This window comes from Mauremys reevesii, linkage group 1 (assembly GCF_016161935.1).
Source record: "Mauremys reevesii isolate NIE-2019 linkage group 1, ASM1616193v1, whole genome shotgun sequence".
NCBI classification, from domain to species: domain Eukaryota; kingdom Metazoa; phylum Chordata; order Testudines; family Geoemydidae; genus Mauremys; species Mauremys reevesii.
Window position 1 is genome coordinate 243,668,573 of NC_052623.1, and position 21,274 is coordinate 243,689,846.

The 21,274-nt window shown below is 42.1% G+C and overlaps 1 protein-coding gene across 6 annotated transcripts in view; it reads right to left on the reverse strand.

Moving 5' to 3' along the window:
* The window catches only part of PDE3A (phosphodiesterase 3A), a 539,267-nt gene that overhangs the window by 97,242 nt on the left and 420,751 nt on the right, over positions 1–21,274 (reverse strand). For all 6 annotated transcript variants that reach the window (XM_039544402.1, XM_039544382.1, XM_039544374.1 and 3 more), the window contains one exon: positions 18,272–18,322. In XM_039544402.1, the coding sequence (XP_039400336.1) occupies positions 18,272–18,319 (48 nt within the window). In that variant the 5' untranslated portion in view covers positions 18,320–18,322. The remainder of the gene's footprint in view (positions 1–18,271; positions 18,323–21,274) is intronic.

Genomic DNA, 21,274 nt, shown 5'->3' on the forward strand with positions numbered 1-21,274 from the left:
GAGTTGAATCAGAGCTGCAGGTCGAATGAAGAGGTGGGGGTGAGCTATGTGGAGCTAAGGGGTGGCACTGCTCATTGACATGGAAGCTGAAGTCACCAAGGATGAATGTGGGAGATTGTGAGGAAAAGGGGGTAGGGGGGAAGAGAGTGCCAGTAATAAAATCAGGGAGGAAGGCTGATGGAGAGGAGTTAGGTGGATGGTAGATGACAGGAACATGGAGGGGGAAAGGAGAAGAGTTAGATGTGGTGCTGTTCAAGAGGAGAAAGAGTGGGAAGTGGGAGGAGGGATGGATTGGGAGCAGCAGGGATGGGAGAGGTGAAGCCCAGCATCCCTCCAGCATAGTGTGATGAGGGTGGGGAGTGTGAGAGAAGGAGAGGACTCGGTAAGAGGACAGTTGCAGAGCCAGTGCAAGATGAAGGGATCCATGTCACTGCGAGAGCCAGGAGCTGGAGGGGAGAGATATAAAGAGGATCATGGATGGCGATGGTCTTTTTAGACAAAGTGGGCATTTCAGAGACAGCAAGAGAAAGAGACGACGGGGGGGGGGGGGGAAATGGATATGAGGTTAGGAATAATGGCATGAGAAGGGTGGAGGCAGGATGAGGGCCATTATCACCAGAAGTGATGAGGATACAGATGTGGGATCTAGATTTGATCTAAAGAGAGGAGACGGAACAAGGAATATCTAGAGGTGATGAGAACTGTAGAGGGGTGAGGGTAACCAGGAAAAGGAAATCAAGTCAGGAAGTGGAAGAGAGGGAAAAGGAGGATAATGACAGATGCAATGACACAGAAGGTGTGTTTGGTGATAGCCATCAGCCATGGGTGAGTGACAGATGGACAAGACTGAACGCTCCCAACAAAGGTATGAGGGTGTTCCCAGCCCAACACTGAGTCTCTGCTTTCTGGGAAGAGGTCCTGCTATAGGCAGAGCTCCTCAATCACAGTCCCTGTTGGTGATGGGAGGGGGAGGTGTCCAAGCTGTGATATAGCAGCTGTGGCAGCTCCCAGCCCTGGCACTAAGTACCTGCTATCTGTGGGAAGGCAGAGCTCTCCAATCACAATCCCTATTAATGGCAAGGGGACTAACTTCTAGTTAGTGCTGGGTAGAAAGCCATCACTGTGGTACATATTGGTACCAATGATGTACAGGAGGAATGCGTGAGGTCCTAGAAGGTATTATGTATTTATGTCTGAGGCCTCTACAGTAGGTTCACAATGCATGCCTGAGGAGATGGCATAAATATGAGGCATTTAAGTTTATCGGGCACTGGGGACATTTTCAAGGGAGCTAGAACCGATGCAAAAGGTATGGGCACCAAATTTTTTCCAGAATGCTAATAAAGGAAATTAACATAGTTTGAGTGGAAGTGATTAAATTTGGACTTGACGGGAAAGTTGACTAGTGCCAAGGTACACTCAGGCCAGATGAAAACATAACTAATAAATGATAGGACAGAAGTTACAGATGAACTGAAAGAGGGCCAGGCTTACACCTCCAAGTTAAAATCTGGAAAAGTACCAGTAACAGTGTTAGACTAATGAGTTAAATAAAACTAGGTATGCAGACAAAAACAAAAACACTATAAATGTCTATAAACCAATGCAAGAAACTTAAAAATTAGAATAGGTAAAGGAAGGTCACTTAACCTTATAGTAACCGAAAGTCTTCAAGACGTACAGCCCCTATGGGTATTTATTGTGGATGCGCATGGACTCTGTGCGCCCAGGACCAGAAATTCTTCAACAGCAACGTCCATTGGTCTGTGCCCATGCCCCCTTGTTCTCCCAAAGAGGGCATAAGGGGCAGCACAGACCAACCTCTTCTCCAGTTTCTATTCTACCATGCGTCATGTGAGAATCTGAGCAGAGGAGAAGGAAGACAGGTCGTGAAAACCCAAAGGGACCACACATCTTGAAGAAGAACTCCACTTACTAGGCAAGTAAACTACCTTTCTTCTTCAAGTTCTGGTCCCTATGAATATTCAGTGTGTGTGACTCCCAAAAATACTCATTGAGGAACAGGGTGCAAGGAAGTGTTCTGCACCACAGGCTTCAGGAGACAGAACTGAAGGCAGCATCTCCAGTTGAAGCTTGAATCAGTGCATAATGTCTGATGAAGATATGAACAGAGCCCCAGGTTGCTGCACTACATATGTCAGAGAGGAATTTCCTGCAGGGACGCCACTGAGATCGCTTGAGCTCTTTGTGAGTGGGCCCTGACAATCTGAGGAGAGGTTTCCATAGGATTGTAATAAAGGAAACCCACTTAGGGAGTCTTTGGGAAAAGATCCCCTTACATTCTTTTGGCAATAGCAATAAATGACCTTAGAGACTTCTGAAATTATCTTGAGATTAGTCTGTACCAAGTGTGCTAGTGGTTTCTGTGATGGAGACAGTTGTCCATTAGAAACAGGATTGAGATCATCAACTCATTTCATGTAAGTCAATGCTATCACCTTTATCCTAACATGCACGTGGAGCATCTTCCATCTGACAACAGTATGTATGTATGTGCCATATAAAAAAATCCTGAAGTTGTTTCTTTTCTGCTCCCATAGTGACTACTTGCTAAAAATTCCTGGACTTTAATGCTTCAAATTTTCCACAGAAATAATTCCAAAACAAAATGTTGGAAGTACATCTTTTAAAATGCCTGCAGCAAAATAAAAATAGAACATCCCTGGGACCACGAGCATCTTGAGAATCCACAGGCCAATCAGAGATCCATCTCCTTCAGTTACATGGAGTCACATAACTTTCTGAGCTTCTTGCTCCCACTGCAACTCTCAACATTCAAGGGAATGGGAATGACAGAATCCAAGAGAGCAGGGGAAAGAAGAATGCTGCCTTATTTGCTTCTCTAGCCCCAGAGCTATGATGATATCCTGCATTGTCTGAGAAAGGCCACAGAGCTACCCATAGAAAGAATGCCTTGGGGAGGCCATGCCAATTCTTTTATTGTTTTACACCAATTTTTACTTTATGTTTATAGCTTCCTTTTTCTTTCCTTAATTGCTTTGTTGTAAAAAACTCAGGATACTGTTGCAGAGAGGTGCTATGCTACATAAATAAATATATTAGTAACAGTTCTAGTAAGAAAGAGCAGTGACTTTCTATGAAGCAGGAAAAGGACACTAAAAAGAGAAGTACACTTATAAAATCTGAAGCTTTTATAGCTTCTTAGTCAGGCAAAGATATGTCAAATAATATGGCCCGAACTGCTTCGGGTCTGGGTTCATTAAAGGAGAACAGATCTACAGCAAAAACCCAGCTGCAGTCTCCTTCCTAAACTATTTTGAGTTTTCCCCACAAAATACTTGGTCCTGCAAGATGCTGAGCTACTCCTCGGGATGCTGAGCATCCTCAATTCCGCGAGAGGTATAGAAAATACAGCACACAGAGGGCAGCTTCCTAAAAAAAACAACAACTCATCTCCTATCCCTCCCTTCTATTTTAATAAACAACTTGTTATAAAACTTTTTCCCCCTCATGGAGATGAAAACTCAGCAAACTGATTTAAAAAAAGCCCACTAAAAGTCATTAGAATCTGTCAATTATTAATTTAAAACATTACAATTGGTCAATCCTGGCAGGATGTGCACCTACAGATGTTCCAGATCTCGCGTCTCACAATGTTGATGGCTCAGGCCACACACTGGCAGGTTGGAAAGTTGAGACGTATGGACATGATTGTTGCTTGCACTACAGTCAACGGCAGCCACTATATGCATGGCTCTGCAGGCAGTATTTGATCCGTGGCACTTTATTCCAAGGCAATATTTGGAATATTTACCAATCAGCTCCTAGATGGAGGACTAAACCTAGCAGACGGTGGTAGATATGAAAGATAAGTTTGGGAGAAGGGGCTCACCCACAAATTCCAGAAGCAAAGCTGCTGGGATGGGGGAGATTTCAGGGATTTCTACTAGAGTGCTCTCCCTGAATCCTCCATAGGGCTTCCATCTTTTCAGTCACCCTGTGGTTGGTTGGTTTCTGATAAATGTAAAGCTCCACACTAATGACTACAAAGGGGAAGAGACTTTCGGTCTCCACTTCTTCCCTGATAGCCTTCTATTTGCTCCTCAAGAGAGGGCTAGAAGGGAGAAAGGAAATATTTGCTATTCCACCACCTCCCCAGGGTGTCCTGGCGGCTTGATGGAAATGGAAGGGGAGATGGCAGTCTCCACTATTGTACCCCTTGTCTAGAATTATCAGGTTGCTGGGAGGGGAGGTAGGAAATCTACTACTGTACCCCTTCCACAGCCTTCTGGATGCTGCAATGAATAAATGTTGTCTCTGCTGTTATACCTGTGGCTTTCTCAAAAAGCAGCATTGCAGCTCTTTGGCAAAGCTCTGAGCAGCAACAAAAACACTGGAACTGAAAACTTCCTGAAGACCCAGGAAGACAACACTGCATCATGAAAAATTACCATCACAATCAGAGATACAAATTTTGTTGTTGTTGTTAAATGAATGCTTACATTGTGCAGAGTTTGGTGGCTGATACCTCCATCCTACATCTGGAGAATTTTCCACTCATTCACTACTAGCAAGTGGATTTTTCAACCCTTTAAGGCCCAGCAATTCAGTGAAAAAGTACTCTAAATTTGGGTCTGATAATCTCCAGATTTTCTGTACAGACTACAGGAACTGACTCTGCTCCTGTAACGCTCAAGGTTGTTCAGGAATTAGAAATTGAGCAATGCAAGCCTATTACACAATGAACCTTTGATCTGGAAAACCCAACCCACCATGAAATTCTGTTTTATGACTTTACTTTAAGATTTACTCCAACGCTGGCTTACTCAAAAATCTCCATGAGCCTGTTCCAATAATTTATTTTGAAATTTTGAACACTCATCCATCAGACTCAGAAAAAAAAAATTATGGCTCACTTCTAAAGTAAAGTAGAAAGAGAACATCTGGTGCTGAGAACAGAGCTGATCAGCTCTGAGCTTTTCCATTGGGGAACTCATAAAATGAGCTACTAGAGACTTCAGCCTGTGTTCCCATGAGGAGGGAACAATGGGAAATACTTTCACATATTTATTTTAAAACTATCCCAGCAAGTAGCAATTATGGCAGAAATGTCTTCCACAGTATGGACACAAGAAATGGAAAAAAAAATTCTAATGGAAACTTGAGTTAAAAGCATTTCATTTCAGAGTAAACTTACTGTGATTTTAAAACCTTGTTTATTGAAGACATCTTCCTACAGCTATGTGACTGTTCTATTACAGAGACTCTGCAATGAACTCTGCCATGGAGGTTACATCCGTTAGCTGTATTATTATTAACACATAAGTGGAGCTTCCCAGGTGAGGAATTGATCTACTGGCTATTAAGTTAAAATTGAAGAACTTAATTGAGTTTTGCTGAGTTCATCTTTGTAAACAGCATTCTAGCAAATTCACAACTGTCATGTGTCTGGCTGAATATTATCTCAAGGAAGTCTATTAATACATTTAAGACATTGAGGAAATAAGTAAAATACAAGATGTTACTAAAAATGTAAAGGATGGCATGTGGCATAACCCTCAACTCTTAATTCTAACAAGGGAGAAGTTGAAATCTGACTTTTCAAAATCCGAAAGGCCGAACCTGTAAATAATTTTATATTGCAGAATTTTATTACGGATAAGGCTGGTGGCACTACCTAATATTAAGGTTGTCCGACACTTCCTATTAGAAGTCCCTGTTTTCAGTGACTTATAACTGCCAGATTTTAACAATTTGGTCTGAAATTTCCCTTGCTGAGTGTGCACACCTGATTTTTATTTTTTGGAAAATTTCAGCTGAAACTGTTCAACCATTTTTGAGAACAAGTCTAGAGAAAATATTTTGTTTTGTTTGTGTTACAAAAAATTCTGGCAACCTTGTTTGAGACACTGCAGTGCCACCATGCTTTAGAAGAGGAACTTAATTATTTGGAACTGGAGGGCTTTCTGTCAGGAATGTGTTTTTTGCTACCCTAGTAGAAATCTGGCCAAGTTGTATGCCTTTAAAAACCTGCAATTTGCACACGCTCAATTGAGTCTTCAGAGAATTTAGTAGCTAAATTCTCTGAAGATTCCATCTGTACAGGCATGCTCAAGCCTATGTCTGAGCAGGACTTCCCTGACAACAACAGCTCTTCCAGGTCAGAGTTATAAGCCATACCAGGTCATAGAGTTAAAGCCAGAAGGGACCCTCAAATTATCTAGTCTGACCTCCTGTATATCACAGGCAACTAACACTACCCTCACATTAAACCAAACAATTAAAATTAGACCGGAGCATTACAACCCACAGGACACTAAACTATTATGTGCCACAGACAGAGAATAGGGGGAATTGAGGTGAACTAACGCCCAAGGCCCTTGCAATGGCAGGAAAGTGTTTGAGATATACCCAAGTAACCGCAGTAAGTGTCCCATGCTGCACTGGAAGGCGAAACCACCCACCCCCACCCAATGGCATTGGCAATCTGATCTCAGGGAAAATTTCTTCCTGACTCCACATAGGGCAACCAGTTAGACCCAGAGCATGCGAGCAAGAACCAGTCAGCTAAGGATGTGACAGAGAGAAAATGCTCAATGCCATCTTGGCCCTGACCCACCCTGTCCAACATCCCATCTCCAGCAATCAGGGCCACCCAGAGGATTCAGGGGGCCTGGGGCAAAGCAATCTCAGGGGCCCCTTCCATAAAAAAAACTTCTTTTCAAATCACTTTTACAAGGTATCACTGGTTCTCAGCATCAGCTAGTGCTAAAAGGCACTAAAGCTCATTAAAAGGGTTGGACAAATATTTTCCGTCAAAACTTTTTTTGGATCGAAAACTAGGGGTTTTTAAAAAGCAGAAAAAAAATCACGGACAATGTCTGCTTTCCTTCAAAATTTGTTGTGGTTTTTTTAATTGAAAAGCTGAAATTAGTCTGCCAAAACCTGAACATGGTTTGGGGTTTCAGAAGTGTGTGGCCAAATATTTGCTGCTTGCTGTGTTAGACTGTTTAAAGAAACAATAAAAAAATTCTGCTTAAAAAAAAATCCAAAACGTATGAACCACCTCAGCTTGTGACCAAACGCCTGAGCCCATCCAGTCAGAGATTTTTCCAGGTTTCTGATACTCTGCTGGCTTCCTTGACCCATATCTGTCTCCATAACTTTGGGTTCATTTAGCTTAGAAAATAAGAATGGCTATACCAAAAGTCCATCCAGCCCAGTATCCTGTCTACCGACAGTAGCCAATGCCAAGTGCCCCAGAGGGAGTGAACCTAGCAGGTAATGATCAAGTGATCTCTCTCCTGCCATCCATCTCCACCCTGTGACAAACAGAGGCTAGGGACACCATTTCTTACCCATCCTGGCTAATAGCCATTAATGGACTTAACCTCCATGAATGTATCTGTTTCCTAGAGACTGGCTCCACGGGGTCCCTCACAAACTGGAGACTGTTACTGTGGGTTTGTCTTTAGTATAGCTTATGTACATACTCCATGAACTGAGCATTTGAACTTGTTCCAGATTCTGGAACGAGCCTATGTTGTGAAAACTGAAATGCTCAAAATAGCACATGCATGTGAATGGACACAGGGTGCTAAAATTAAATTAACCCAGGGGGTCTCAAACTGGGGGGTCTGGACCCCTCAGGGGGTCACGAGGTTATTACTGGGGGTCGCGAGCTGTCAGGCTCCACCTCAAACCCCGCTTTGCCTCCAGCATTTATAATAGTGTTAAATATATTAAAAAGTGTTTTTAATTTATAAGGGGGGGTGTCGCACTCAGAGGTTTGCTATGTGAAAGGGGTCACCAGTACAAAAGTTTGAGAACCACTGAATTAACCCCTCTGGACCCTTGGGGAATGCAGGAGAGGGGGTCTCCCTTGGTAGGGTTGGGAAGGAGGTAGGTGGTGTAGGATATTGCTCTTCTCATGTGACACCTCCCCCATGGAAAAGATAACAGCTTGGCTCTTTGTGTTAAATAGCTGTCTGCAAGCTTCAAACTGCTGAATGAGCTTTAGGGTAGAGAAGGCTGTGCCTCCCCAAACAGCTGGCTCTGCCCCCTATCTGATCCCCATCCACTTCCAGCCCCCTGACTGCCCCCCTCAAAATCCCCAACCCATCCTGCACCTTGTCCCCTCACCGCTCCCCAAGACGCCCTAACCACCACTCCGAGACCCCACCCCCCACCAACCCCCCTGTTCCCTGTCCTCCGACTGCCCCAACCCCTATCCACCCCCCCACCAAGTCCTGACAGACCCCTGGAATGCCCACAATCCAACCCCCTGTTCCCCGTCCCGACTGCCCCCAGAACCTCTGCCCCCTCCCTGTCCCCTGACCTCCCTGGCTCTTATCCAACCCCCCCGGCCCCCTGCCATGCTGCTTACTCCTGCCTCCTCCCATCTCCCGGGGGCTCAGCGCGCCACATCCAGGAGCGGCCCTGGACAGCACTGCAGTGGCATGGCTCCAGAGGGGCCTAAGCTCCCGCCGGTCGGCCCGGAGCTCGCAGCCCTGCCCCCGTACCACGCGGCTCTGAGCAGGAAGGAGCTCAGGCCCCGCCTGAGCCACGTCGCTTTAGCTCTGTCCAGGGCCGCTCCTGGGTTATCCCCGCCTCTCCCCTCTCTCAGAGCCTCAGCGCGCTGCGTCCAGGAGCTGCCCTGGCCCCTGGACAGCACTGCAATGGCCTGGCTCCGGCGGGACCGGAGCTCGCAGCCCCGCCCCCTTACCATGCGGCTCTGAGCAGGGAGGAGCTCAGGCCCCGCCTGAGCCACGTCGCTTTAGCTCTGTCCAGGGCCGCTCCTGGACATGGCGCGCTGAGGCGCCGGGGAATGGGGGAAGGCAGGGCCAGAGCATTCTCGTGGGGGCCCCTGCGGGGCCCGGGGCAAATTGCCCCACTTTTGAAATATCAGGCAATTATTTAGGCCCCTAAATAAAAAATCCTTAGCCCTTAATCTTTCAAAAGTAGAGCCACATTATTCTTTTTGTGGAAGTTTTTAAAATGAACTTTAAAACCACAGCCCACTGCACTATATGAAAATAAAAGATCTCATGGTGCTTATTAATAAGAGGAGGGTTTTGTCCCAGGTGTTTGGTTACAAATGTCAATCTCCCACTTATGTACCGTATTTAGATTGTCACCCTTCACTCTTGCAGTAGCTTCACCTTAGAGATTTAGGATCCTTTGACATTAAAGATGATTTTATCAAAATGCTATGAGGTGAAATGATATAGAGAGATTCCATATTCTGCTGCAACTATACTTAAACTAGTACAGTTTCCCTCTTAATTACAGAGTACAGAAACCAATATGGCACCAAGGAAGATCATTCTCTGCTTAGTAACAACTTGTTGTCAATCAGCTTCAGAAAGTCCACAGCTTGTTATAATGTGTAATAAATAAATAAATAAATAAATAAAATCCCTGAGCATTCTCCATTGTGATTTCTGTCAGCCCTGCTCAGGGCCGTCCCTAGCTATTCTGGGGCCCTACGCAGCCCCCTCGCGGTGTGTGTGTGGGGGGGACAGGCCTCCACAGGGGTGCGGAGGGCTGGCCCCAGGCCTCCATGGGGGGGGCGGGGCTAGCTTGGGGGCCAAGGGGGAACTGCCCCCCAGCACTCACCAGCGGCATGGCTGGGGCCGGGCTGCTGCACTTCCTGCCGCCAGTGAGTGCAGGCCCTGCCCTGCTGCACTCCTCAGGGGTAGGAAGAGGCGGGGCTGGGGCAGAGTGGGGGCGAGGCTGGGGCGGGTGCAGGGGTGGAGGGTCTGGGGAAGAGGTGGGGCAGGGGCTGGAGCATCACAGAGCTGCGCAGGGCATCAGGAAATTTGGTGCCCCAAGTTTCCTGGTGCCCTACACAGCTGCGTACTTTGCGTATGGGTAAGGACGGCCCTGGCCTTGCCATTACCCATGCTCTATGTTGTGTCGGGCTATAACGGTGGCAGAGGTTGTTTTCTACCATTTACCTTTTGACCTATGAAGGCCCAAACATGTGATGAAGTCCCAGAACAAATTGCAATGTGAAAATTGTGTGTTATTGGAGAAGCGTGAGATGGGGAACTGGTGGAAAATAATTTCTCTCATACATGGGAAAGACTGTTACATTTATTTGTTTACAATTTTACGATATTTATTTTTCTGTTTATGAGCTAAATGTTGTTTCACTATCAATGTCACCTACATCACAAGGAAGAAACTGTATGTCATAATGTTACTCACTGTGAACTCTGTAGTTTGTTTGCCCTCTTTTCCTGTGCTATAGTAAGCATTCAACAAATGCCTGATCCAGAGCTCATTGAAGACAATGGTAATCCTCCTATTGATTTTAATAGGATTATCTGGTCCTAAAAAGGTATGTTAATTTTTTTTTTTTAAAGGGCAGGGAAAGAACCAGATACTACTTTAACAACAGTGAGCCCAATCCCAGAGCCCTTACATGAATAGTCCCTCTCCTCACACGGCAAGTCCTAACAAAACCAAAATTTAAGTCAATGGTACTACTGACAAGAACAAAGATTTGTGTGAGTTAAGGCTGGAAGATCAGACCAAATAATACTTTGCCATAGCCCCTTTCCGACAGGGATTTCAATTGCTTCAACTAACGTTAATTTAATGAGTTTAAGAATGAGATATTTTCCTCCTTTTACAAAAATGAGAAAAAGAAGGCACAAAGGAAGAGAAGTCAAAGTGAATTGCTCATGGTTGCAGCAAGCCAACATTAAAGACAGAAACAGAAACCAGGAATCCTGACTCATTCCCTTGTTGCAGCCACATCTCTTCAGAGGTATACAGATTTTTATAACTATGAGACAGTATTTCTTAAATTAATAATGAATAGAAATTAACAGTGAATTAAACACCAGCTTTATGTTTGAAAAAAATTGCCTATGACTGACATGCTTTGTCAAGAGATACAAGTGAGGGGATATAGTCACAATCTTTGAAAAATGTATTTGCTGTCAAAACGCTTGGGATGGGGGTGTTGCATGAGTGTCAAGCTGTGGGAACTGCTTATATCTGCTAGACCATGTGTAACGAATTGGGAACTGAACTTCATGTGCATGCTGCCGTTAGTGTGTCTGTACACTAAATCCTTGCTGGTAAGAGAGAAGCCTCACTAGCTACATTGACATAAACCCATCAAACTTTCAGTTAGTGATTTAACAGCACAGAAGGTATTACTGCTGTTTATATTGCTATAAAAGAACATTTCTAGCTAAGGAAATATTATTGATTACTTTACTTACCTCTACAGTACATCACTTTGAACTGTTTATAGCTATATAAACATCTATATCAATTATTGGTTTATTTAGCTTTTATGGCACCATATAAAATCAGTTCCTGCTTTTAAATTCACAGCCAACAACAAGGGACGATCCCATACAAATTTTACATTGTGGACTGAAGTGTGAAGATTCTGCCTGATCCTAAATCCAGTCATTTTAAATTAAGGTCTCCCCAGTGGTTTAGGGCCCAACCTTACAGTTGAAGTTAAGGGAGCAGAGGATACTCAAACATCTTACAAGAAATGCTAAGCACCTCATAGATTCCAGCTTATACATCTATAATAGTGTTTTAAATGCATCTCTATGCAGTGATGCCATTGTGGATTACAGTTGCCAAGGAGGAAAATAATCTAGGACCAGATCAAAACCCAAACTATTCAAGTTCACTGTAGTTCAACTATTACACCAGTTCAAATATTCAGCTGTAGAATACCCAAGCACACAGGGTAAAGGAGAATTTCAGAACACTGGCACTATAGTATTTAGTTACTACATTGTTCCTTAAGGTCCAAAAAGCAGGAATTTTCCCCGAAGTACTGGTTTCCCATTGCAAGAGATGCCCCACAATGCACTTTGCTGTTAGCACCACTATTACCAAGCCTGCAAAGGGGCATGGGGTAAGTCTATTGCCACCACCCCTGCCTTCAGCATCATTTCTAAGGCCCTTCTTTTTAATGTCCTTACATCTCAAATAAGAGTATTAAAAAATATTACAGAACCACTGAATATCAGGAGCAGGAAGTGGAGAAACAGACTTGCATTACTTCCATATTCAGTCCTGATCTATGGTAATGCAAGCACTAGAGTGCATCCTACTATTTCTACATTAAATTCTAGTCTATATTTTAAAAGACACAGATACTTTTCTTCCTTTTAACAACTTTGAAATAATACATCAAGCAAGATGTTACTGAACAAAACCAAATTTTTGCTAACTCACTAAGTCTATGTGTAATCAGTAGATACAGCATATAAAATAATATAACACATGCACTAAAGACCCCACCTGCAATAGACAATTTTTTCATCCATGACTAGTTCACAGTATCCCCAGTCTTTCTAGTACATACATTTCCATTAGATCTTTAGTTAAAGACTCAGCTTTGCTAGACAACTGGTTTCTGTTGATTCCTTAAAATTGTCCTTCATAATACAATAAGTATGATCATACTGCAATTGTATCTATACATTCAAAAGCACATGCACATGCTCTTGTAAAATCAGCTTATGCTTATGCTAGGATGCACTAATCGTTATGGAAACTACAGGCAATGGACAACTGGATTTCATTGTTTAGGAAGAAATATCAGTTACAGTTACTTCATTATAATCAAATCAACAGTGATATTGCCAGGGGACACAATTACACAACAGATGCACCAGTACACGGTACCTGATCAGTAACGGGAATGGACTCCCATCTACGCTTCAGTAAGAACAAGGATTTCCGGCTCATGATTTTGAGTGTGCTTTAGAGGCTTCCCTCTTAAGAATTTGAAACCAATGGCAAGAACCTTATTTCTGATTCTTTTGTTTCATTGCTGTAGAGCTCCTAGAGGTATACAAGTTTTGCAAGCTGCAAGGTTGATACTGGTTTTGCCCAAGCTATTTCCTGTTTTATAAGCTTTCTGTCTCCTTACAGTCCCATGACAGAGAGAATAGGGAGAGATAGCGAGAAAGCCCAGCATCCACTGACGAATTACCTCACAGAAGCATGAAGTAGGTAGACAACACCAGACGCACTCAATCTGAAAATAGCTGTTGCTTAGGAACTGGAAGGGTAAAACGCAGCACCTCAGCTATATATAATTGAGAGCTTTTACATTTAAAGTGAATTAAAACACTGGACTTGTGTGTTTTTCTCTATATTATCATCATTTAATAAGATTAAGAAAGGAAGGACCACTTGGTTCCATAGAGTCCTGGGATTATACCCAACCATTAAACAAGACAAACTTGGCTTGATGACAGTAACAAATAATTCTCATCCATGTGATGGCCTTAAAATGATGTATGTATATAAAGTGCTTGACACTTCTAAAGGGATTAGAAGTGCCAAGTATTACCATCAATTTTTTTAGTTGGTAATAATTAATGAAGGCGTCACACTTTTAACTTAGAGGGAGATAATGACAAAGATTAATTCCATTAGTCCACAGTGGCTCATATTATATACATTCTCTTATTACTCCTAGGGCAATTATGCATCACTGCACATGCGCAGAATTTATGTCCCCTGCTGATTTCTTTGCTTCAACTCAGAAAAATGACTTTCTGAGGGGAAGCAAAGGGAAGACGCAAGAGCGGTCATGTGACCCTCCCCGCAGTAAGTTTTGAATGCCCAGGGCAGCCGGCAGAGAGGTAAACCACTGTGGGGCAGGAGGCGGGATTGGTGAAGACCCGGCTGGTGGCTCCTACCCTGCACTGGGCTCAGCTACTAGTCCCGGCTGGGCTGGGGATAACGGAACTTCCTCTTCCCCCACGGCATCTGGATTTCTCCCCTGGCTGTAGGAAGCTCTGCTAACTCCCTCACCTCCCACGCTTCCTGCACCCATCAATGCTCAGCTGCGGGGGGAGGAGGAAATCATTGTACAGAGAGCTTCTCCCCCATCCGCCCCACCCCCATCCATCCAGACTACCCCAGCATCTGGACCCCCCTCACTGATCCCTCCACATCCAGACCCCCCCGCTGAGCCCCAACCACCTTCACCTGGACCCCCCTACAGACTCCTATAACCATTGCATCCAGATACCCCCTCACCTGGATCCCCCACTGAGCTGGCCGCACCCAGATTGCCCCACACAGAACCCTCTCTACCTACACCTGAGTCCCCCCACACTAAAGCCGTTCAGACTTGGATCCTGCCTTGCTGAGCCTGCCTGCCCATACCTGGTGCACCTGGGATGGAGGGGCAGGACTCAGGGGTGTTTCTGGGGCAGCCCAGTCCTTGCGCTGTGTCAGGGTTCGGTGCAGCCTCACTGCTGAGTCTGTGTCGGGGGGGGGGGTTCATAGTGATCTCCCACCTCTGTGCAGCCAGTGGCCTGTGCTCCCCAATGCCATGCTGGAGATTCCACATTTATTTGACAAATAAAATTGGCAGAATTTTGCAGAATTTTAAAATATTGTGTGCAGAATTTTTATTTTTTTGGAGCAGAATATATATATTTGGTGCAAAATGCCCTCAGGAGGATCTTATATAAGATATGAATGAGACTAAATGATCCAGTGGAAGACGTGACAGATAGGATGTACCTTAATATTTGTGACCTGTACAGAAAATGCAGGATACATAACTAGGAATTTCTATAACATGGAAGGGTAACTTGGAATTTCTCAATTGTGTGTGCATGCATGCATATATGTAAGATCTCTAAAGTTGCATTGAATTTTTTTGCGCTCAGTATTTAAGAAATAAAACTTTACAATATTTCCTGGTGTTTGCAAAACACCACCACAGGATGGGAAAAATACACTTCTTGTGCATCACCGTCTTTGATTCTAGAGATTTAATAAGTGTTTTACAATAAATATTTCTAACTTTAGGTGTTACCTTCAAAGATCAAAATCAAATGATTCTTGTAATAGCAATCTGTCTGCTCTCTATGAAGCAAATTACAATCCATTTTAACTAGATGAGCCCCATGTGCTCTAGTGCTGGAGGTACAGATTCCAATAATGGGGACTAGAAAAAACTGGGGGATTGGTAAAGCTTGTCAGTATCACAAATCAAAAGGATGAAGGAGTCTATTAAATAAATAGAAAAAGGAATGAGATATTGCTATGGAAGTTAGCAGCAGCTTAAGTGACATAGAAGGTTAGCCTTGTACTTGACACATTTAAATTCCAGTCAACCACAGTGGCACGTAAGGAGATAAAACTCTTTTCAGAGTCAGGAATTCCCAGAAGCACAGAGGCATTTTTGGGACATCCTGCACTACTTCAAGTTAGGCCTTCACCCTTTGTTTAACCCCCCCCAATCAGAAAGCACAAAATGAACACATTTTCCCAGTGTGTTATTAGAAAATGTACAGTGCACTACTGGATAGTTTCTGCAGGTTTCAGACACAAACCAGAGACAACCTGCTTATTCATAATAGAAGAAACATCCTGGTTGAAGGAGAGAGTTTGAAGTTTTATTTTATAGCAAGCAAATTGTTCCAGTTCTTTCTCCCCCGAGGCACTTTGCAAGTACTCATTGAAGAAAGAAGGCTCTAAAATCTAGTTCAGTGCTTTCTCTTCTTTATTCCAGGAGAATTAACAGACAATGGGAAACTCTTCTACGTGCATGAGTTTTGGGATCTCTTTGTTTTAAAGTCCACTGTACTGAGCTACACGTTGACCAGCTAGGATTCAAGTTATTACAATTACTCTGATCCAAATAAACAGAAATCTCAAAATAGACTCTTTTGTATTAGGAATTAAATAATGGACAAGAGTTTTCTATATTCTATATCAGTGAGTTCCTGAAACAGGGACTCCTGGAATAAACCTTTATTTTAAAATACTCAGTGTTCTACAATACTAGACAAAACCACTGCAGCACTATTATTAGAAGCTACAGGGTTTTGGTACCACAGAACACTGAAGAACGTTTCTTTTTAAAAGGGAAGCCTGTTCGAAACGTCATTCAAGATGAAAAAGCAAGTGTTGCTCCAGTTAGAATCCTACACAGAATAAGGTCCAGTACTGAGTTCAGTGAGGTGGTAAAAACTTATAACTTCTCACCTATGACTCATAACTGCTCACAAATACCTCTCTGTTTCCTTCATTATGCAATCTGAACAACTTTGTCAAAATCTTTTTAGCAACAGTTTCACCTTGGGCAATATTTGCTAAGAGTACTCAATGGAAAGGTGTCACCTGGTCTCCATATAATGGATATTTCTTGAACCTGACTGAACACCCAGGAGTCCTCTCTATCTGAAATTAGGCCAAGCTGTGGAAGCCATCCCATCCTCAGGAAGAAGCAACATGGAAAAGCTAGCTGACTTAGTAAGTCCTTTCTCAACCCTTCTGCTTGGGGAAATCGTGTCTTATTGAAGTCAGTGGCAAAACTCCCATTGACTTATAAAGGAACAATATTTCACCCCTTCTCTATGCTGAAAGAACACTATTTAAAAAAAAACCAAAACTCCAAGAGCTCTAGATACTAGAATAATTACTGATTTTCTGCAACGTCTATTTACTGCTCAGTCTGTCCTCTGCCTCTCCTTTTTGAAATCCATTTAGCCTTCAGTGCACTGCCAAATGCAGGCTTTTAATCTGCACCCAATCCTGCAGATATTCATTAAAAAGACACTAAACATTTTGCTGCCTTAAGCAATGGGATTGCTTTTCTACTGGGATTGAAGCACTTGACACTACAAATGTATATCCCTAAATTTTCAAGAGAGAGTCTAGTGATTTTAAGGGTGCCAAGTTTTGGTTTCCAAACTTGAGACATCCTTAAAGTAGACTGGTTTTCAAAAAACACAGAAGCCGGTTTCCTGACCATCATGCCCATTTAAAGTGTCTCATGTTTGGGATTGAAATATTGAAACACCATAAATCACTAGACACTTTTGAAAATGTAGGCCATAGTGCTGGCTTAGGCCAGAATATCAGTGAGTCATAACTTTGACTTTCTTGGCTTATGTTTCGTTGGGTTACTACGTTAGAATAAGATTTGCCTGCTTGATTCACTCAGTGGATCTAAACAATTTTCTGCCAAATTAGGCAGAGCAGATAATTAAAATCCCGATCCGCATTTAAGCAGAGTTTTATAAAATATTACATATTATAGGCTTAGCACAGCAGTGCAAAACAGATTTTGGAATGAATTTTAAATTCTGTTTTTCTATGAGGATTGAGTTTAACTGGAATTTGTAGGTAAAGTTTTTAGATTTTTTTTTTATCTGGACAACCAACAGAAGTAATGACAAACTGCACATTATTTTCCAAACTGAAAGTAGTGAAACCTGTAAAAACTGATATATATGACCATACAGAAGCATCTATTTCTCATTTAAAAGGCTGATGTTTCTGCAATTTTTGGAGGAGGGACAGAAGGTTGGCAACCCTGTTCACTACACCAATTGCCACAACCCAGTAAAGAAAATAAGTAGCAGTTTCTTAGGGGCAGAAACTTCTAGAAACTTCTATAAAGTGGGTTTAGGCTTAGATCTTAGTACTTGTATAATGATCCTTGATATAACAGAATGATGAAAAGAAGATCTAAGGTTTGGTGGGTTTAGTTATTGACTCAAATAATTTCAGCACCGGAGTTCTTAGCCCCTACAGGAAATCTCTTGATCATCAGACACCAGTCTCCTCTGAAGCACAACCAACCCTATGACTTGGTTTCTATAGATGTATTTTTATCTATCAGTATGATACTATTATCAAAACTGCTGTTATTTCTTTGACTTTAGGATGAGTCAAGGTAAAAGAAGTAGCTATGACAATTCCCATAAAATTCTATGTCACCATCAATTCTGTTTATCCTTGTACTGTAGGGGAGTACCACAGAGCTTTATAATGGTATTTCATATGCAAACAGAAAAATATAATTATCTACAATATTGGAAAATGCAGAGTTACAGACTTAATATTCTGATTTAGATAAACAATGGAGTTAGAAAAGACATGCCAACATTTCTAATCCATCCTCCTGCCAATGCAACAATGTTCTCTGACTATTCCAGTTTGAACATGACCGCTATTAAATCAAAGTTGTCACCATTTAACACTCTTTTTGGCCCTCTCCTGCAAACATGCATGTGACTAAATTTACTTATGTGAATAGTCCCACTCGCTTGAATAAACCTATTCAAATATGCGTGTTTACAAGATTTAGCCCTTAATTTACCCTTTCAGTACTCAACAGTAGCATATATTGTTGCTGATTTTCTTAAATTCTGCCCTTAGCAGGACAAGCTCAGCAGACAAAGTAACATATTCCAGAAAAACAAGCACCCAACCCCAAATTACAAGAGAACAGCGAGAGAAAAATCCAGCTGTAACTGACCTGTGATCCTCTGGACCCTCGTTTGTGGTCCCATTCAGAATGCCCCATGAGCTAAAAAAGGGGGAAAAAAAGAAAGTTTATGGTAAGCGATAGGTTATGCTGATTTGCTATAAATGGAAGAGTCATGTTCTTTGGTGTTCTATGTAGTTTATCTTTTAAAACATGTTTGCTTATTTTTCCTGTTTAATTACATATACATTTTTACTTATTATCTATGCTTATTACTTTAATTTTGCATGTGTAAAATTGTTAGGGCCAGATCACATCTGCTCCTATACAAGCAAAACAGATTGTGCTTGTGAAGGTAAAATTCCCACTCACATTGATAAAGATTTGGCCAGGTGTTCAATATGGCCTTGGCAAGAGGGATATTACTACATATTAACATTGGGTTATCAAGAAGAGTTGACTGTTGACAACATGTCAATGTACATCTTACATCAGGTGTAAAGGGTACATTCTCAGAGGAAATAAGTTAAAATCACTCCACTATGTTGGGAAAAAAAGGCAAAGTCATTTGTGAAACAGATGAGATGAGCTCAATGTTTTCTAAACATATCTCTCATTGAAACTAAGATTTCTGACAGTATACAACTGCTAAAGTAACATTGTTCATGCTTAACTTATTTTCTGTGGGCCAAATTCTACTCTCAGGTACATAAATGCAAGTTACTCTTCATGAGATTGCACTGACGTAGGTGCAGCCACCAGACATGGGATTGCATTGAGTTCTGTGGGGTTGTATGGGCATCCCTAAGGGTAGCAAATGGGCAAAGACCGAGAAAACAAGAGCAATTAGTCTTTGCTACTCATACAAACATAACTTTATTCAAATATACAAACAACAACGTGAACATATGAGGATGAATATAAAGTCAGTGAACTCATTACTAATTATCCCAAATTCCTTTCCTTGCTCATCTTCACTTCCCAATTTCTCCCTCTCTCCATATGCCTTCCCATAGGAAAGGATGGTAACAACCAGAATGTACATACTTGGTTCAGCACTGACAACTAAATTTTACAGTTCATGCTTCTTGCTATATGTGCCCTGGAAACTGATCACAAGATAAAAAGCATTAAAGCTGCTCTTTAGAAGAAGGAAAAGCCACACATACACATATACAAAAATTCTCATCTGTTCCAATTGTTCCTTCCTGTCGCTTCCTTCATGCCCCCCCCATCATATGTAGTTCTTTCCTCCCACAGTTTGAGATAAAACATTCAGACAGATGACTCCTCCATAATCAGAAACGATGCAAATTGCAAGGTCTGACCCATCGTGACCCTTTTAGTTAAAACTAGAATCTAGTTACTCGATGGTGATGACTGGGGCAGAGAAAGCGTTCTTTGAAGGCGTTCCCCTGGAGAACGGGAGTATAGCAAGAGTTCCATGGTTGCTGGGCAGACATGCAGGCTACGTAGCTAAGAAGGGCAGTGTATATATAGAATACATAAAATTTTGATATAAATACATAAAATAAAATAAAAAACAACTAGCAATGACTAGGTCTAAGAGCAATTGGGGAGGAAATAAAAAACAGGAGGAAAACAGAATATATATGTAAAAAAAGATAATTTTGTTTGTAGGTTGCATCCCCTTCCCCTCCTCTATTTATATCATTTTAGCCTTTATCTCTTCCGGCTTCCTCTCTAATTGTAGTATTTTGAACAGACATCTAACAAATGATAGGTAGCATATATAGGTCAAGAAAATGTAGAAAGGTACAAACTCTGTGACCCTAGGCACCCCTGTATTCACACCCAACACACTTTTGCAGTAACATATGTACAATATAAGTCTTGAGGTATCACAGGAAAGCTAACACCACACTGGTTATTGATATCATTGTAAAATACATGTTAACTTTATATTTGAAGTTACAAATTCCCTCTGTAGGAGATTACTAACGTGCTTGAAGCAGAAAAGTCTCAGGAGTGGATAAACAAGCTTTTTTTTTTCCAGTCAAAGGAAAGGTCAATGCCCCATCCAGGTTCAATCACAAAATCGTAGGACTAGGAGTGACTTCAAAAGATCATCTAGTCCATTTTCCTGCTCTCATACTCAGGACTAAGTATTATCTAGACCATCCTGGACAGGTGTTTGTCTAACTTGCTCTTAAAAATCGCCAATGATGGAGATTCCACAACCTTCCTAGGCAATTTATTCCAGTGCTTAATCACCCCGACAGGAAGTTTTTCCTAATGTCCAACCTAAACTGCTGTTGCTGCAATTTAAGCCCACAGCTTCTTGTCTTGTCCTCGGAGGATAAGGCCTTTTTTTCTCCCTCCTCCTTGTAACAAACTTTTATGTACTTGAAAACTGTTATGTCTCCTCTCAGTTTTCTCTTCTCCAGATTAAACAAATCAAATTTTCTCACTCTTACTGCATAGGTCATGTTTTCTAGACCTTTAATCATTTTTGTTGTCCACATCTTTCCTGAAATGTGGTGCCCAGAACTGAACACAGTAGTCCAGTTGAGGCCATATCTGCATGGAGTAGAACGGAATTGGCAACCTCAGTCATTGATTAGCATATCTGAGGCTGCAGGGACAGTTCAATTTGTATTGTAAAAAGTACCAGGTCGGGGAAAGAAACAGCATGGAACCTTCTTCATCAGACTCCATGGGTCCTTTTCTCGCAGTAGGAGCATGGCACTTTGAGAAGAATACATTTTAAAAGTTCAGTGAACTATAAAAGAGAGAGACAAACCCCAAAGTTACCTTTCACTTGGCATTTTGTAAGAAATCCTAACCAAGGAGGTGGTCAGCCATCTTGCTGGAAGGAGATGTGGTAAGAATCTTACCTTGAACAAGACTGTAGTTTTGTTAAGTTTTAGTCACTAGAAAACATTTTCCACTTTTATGTGTTGATAACCATTTTTGACTTTATTCCTTATACTTAAAAAACTCACTTAAAACCTCTCTGATTAAATAAACTTGTTTTACTTTTATTCTATATCAGCCCAGTGCTGTGTTTGACCTGAAGTGATTATTAATGCT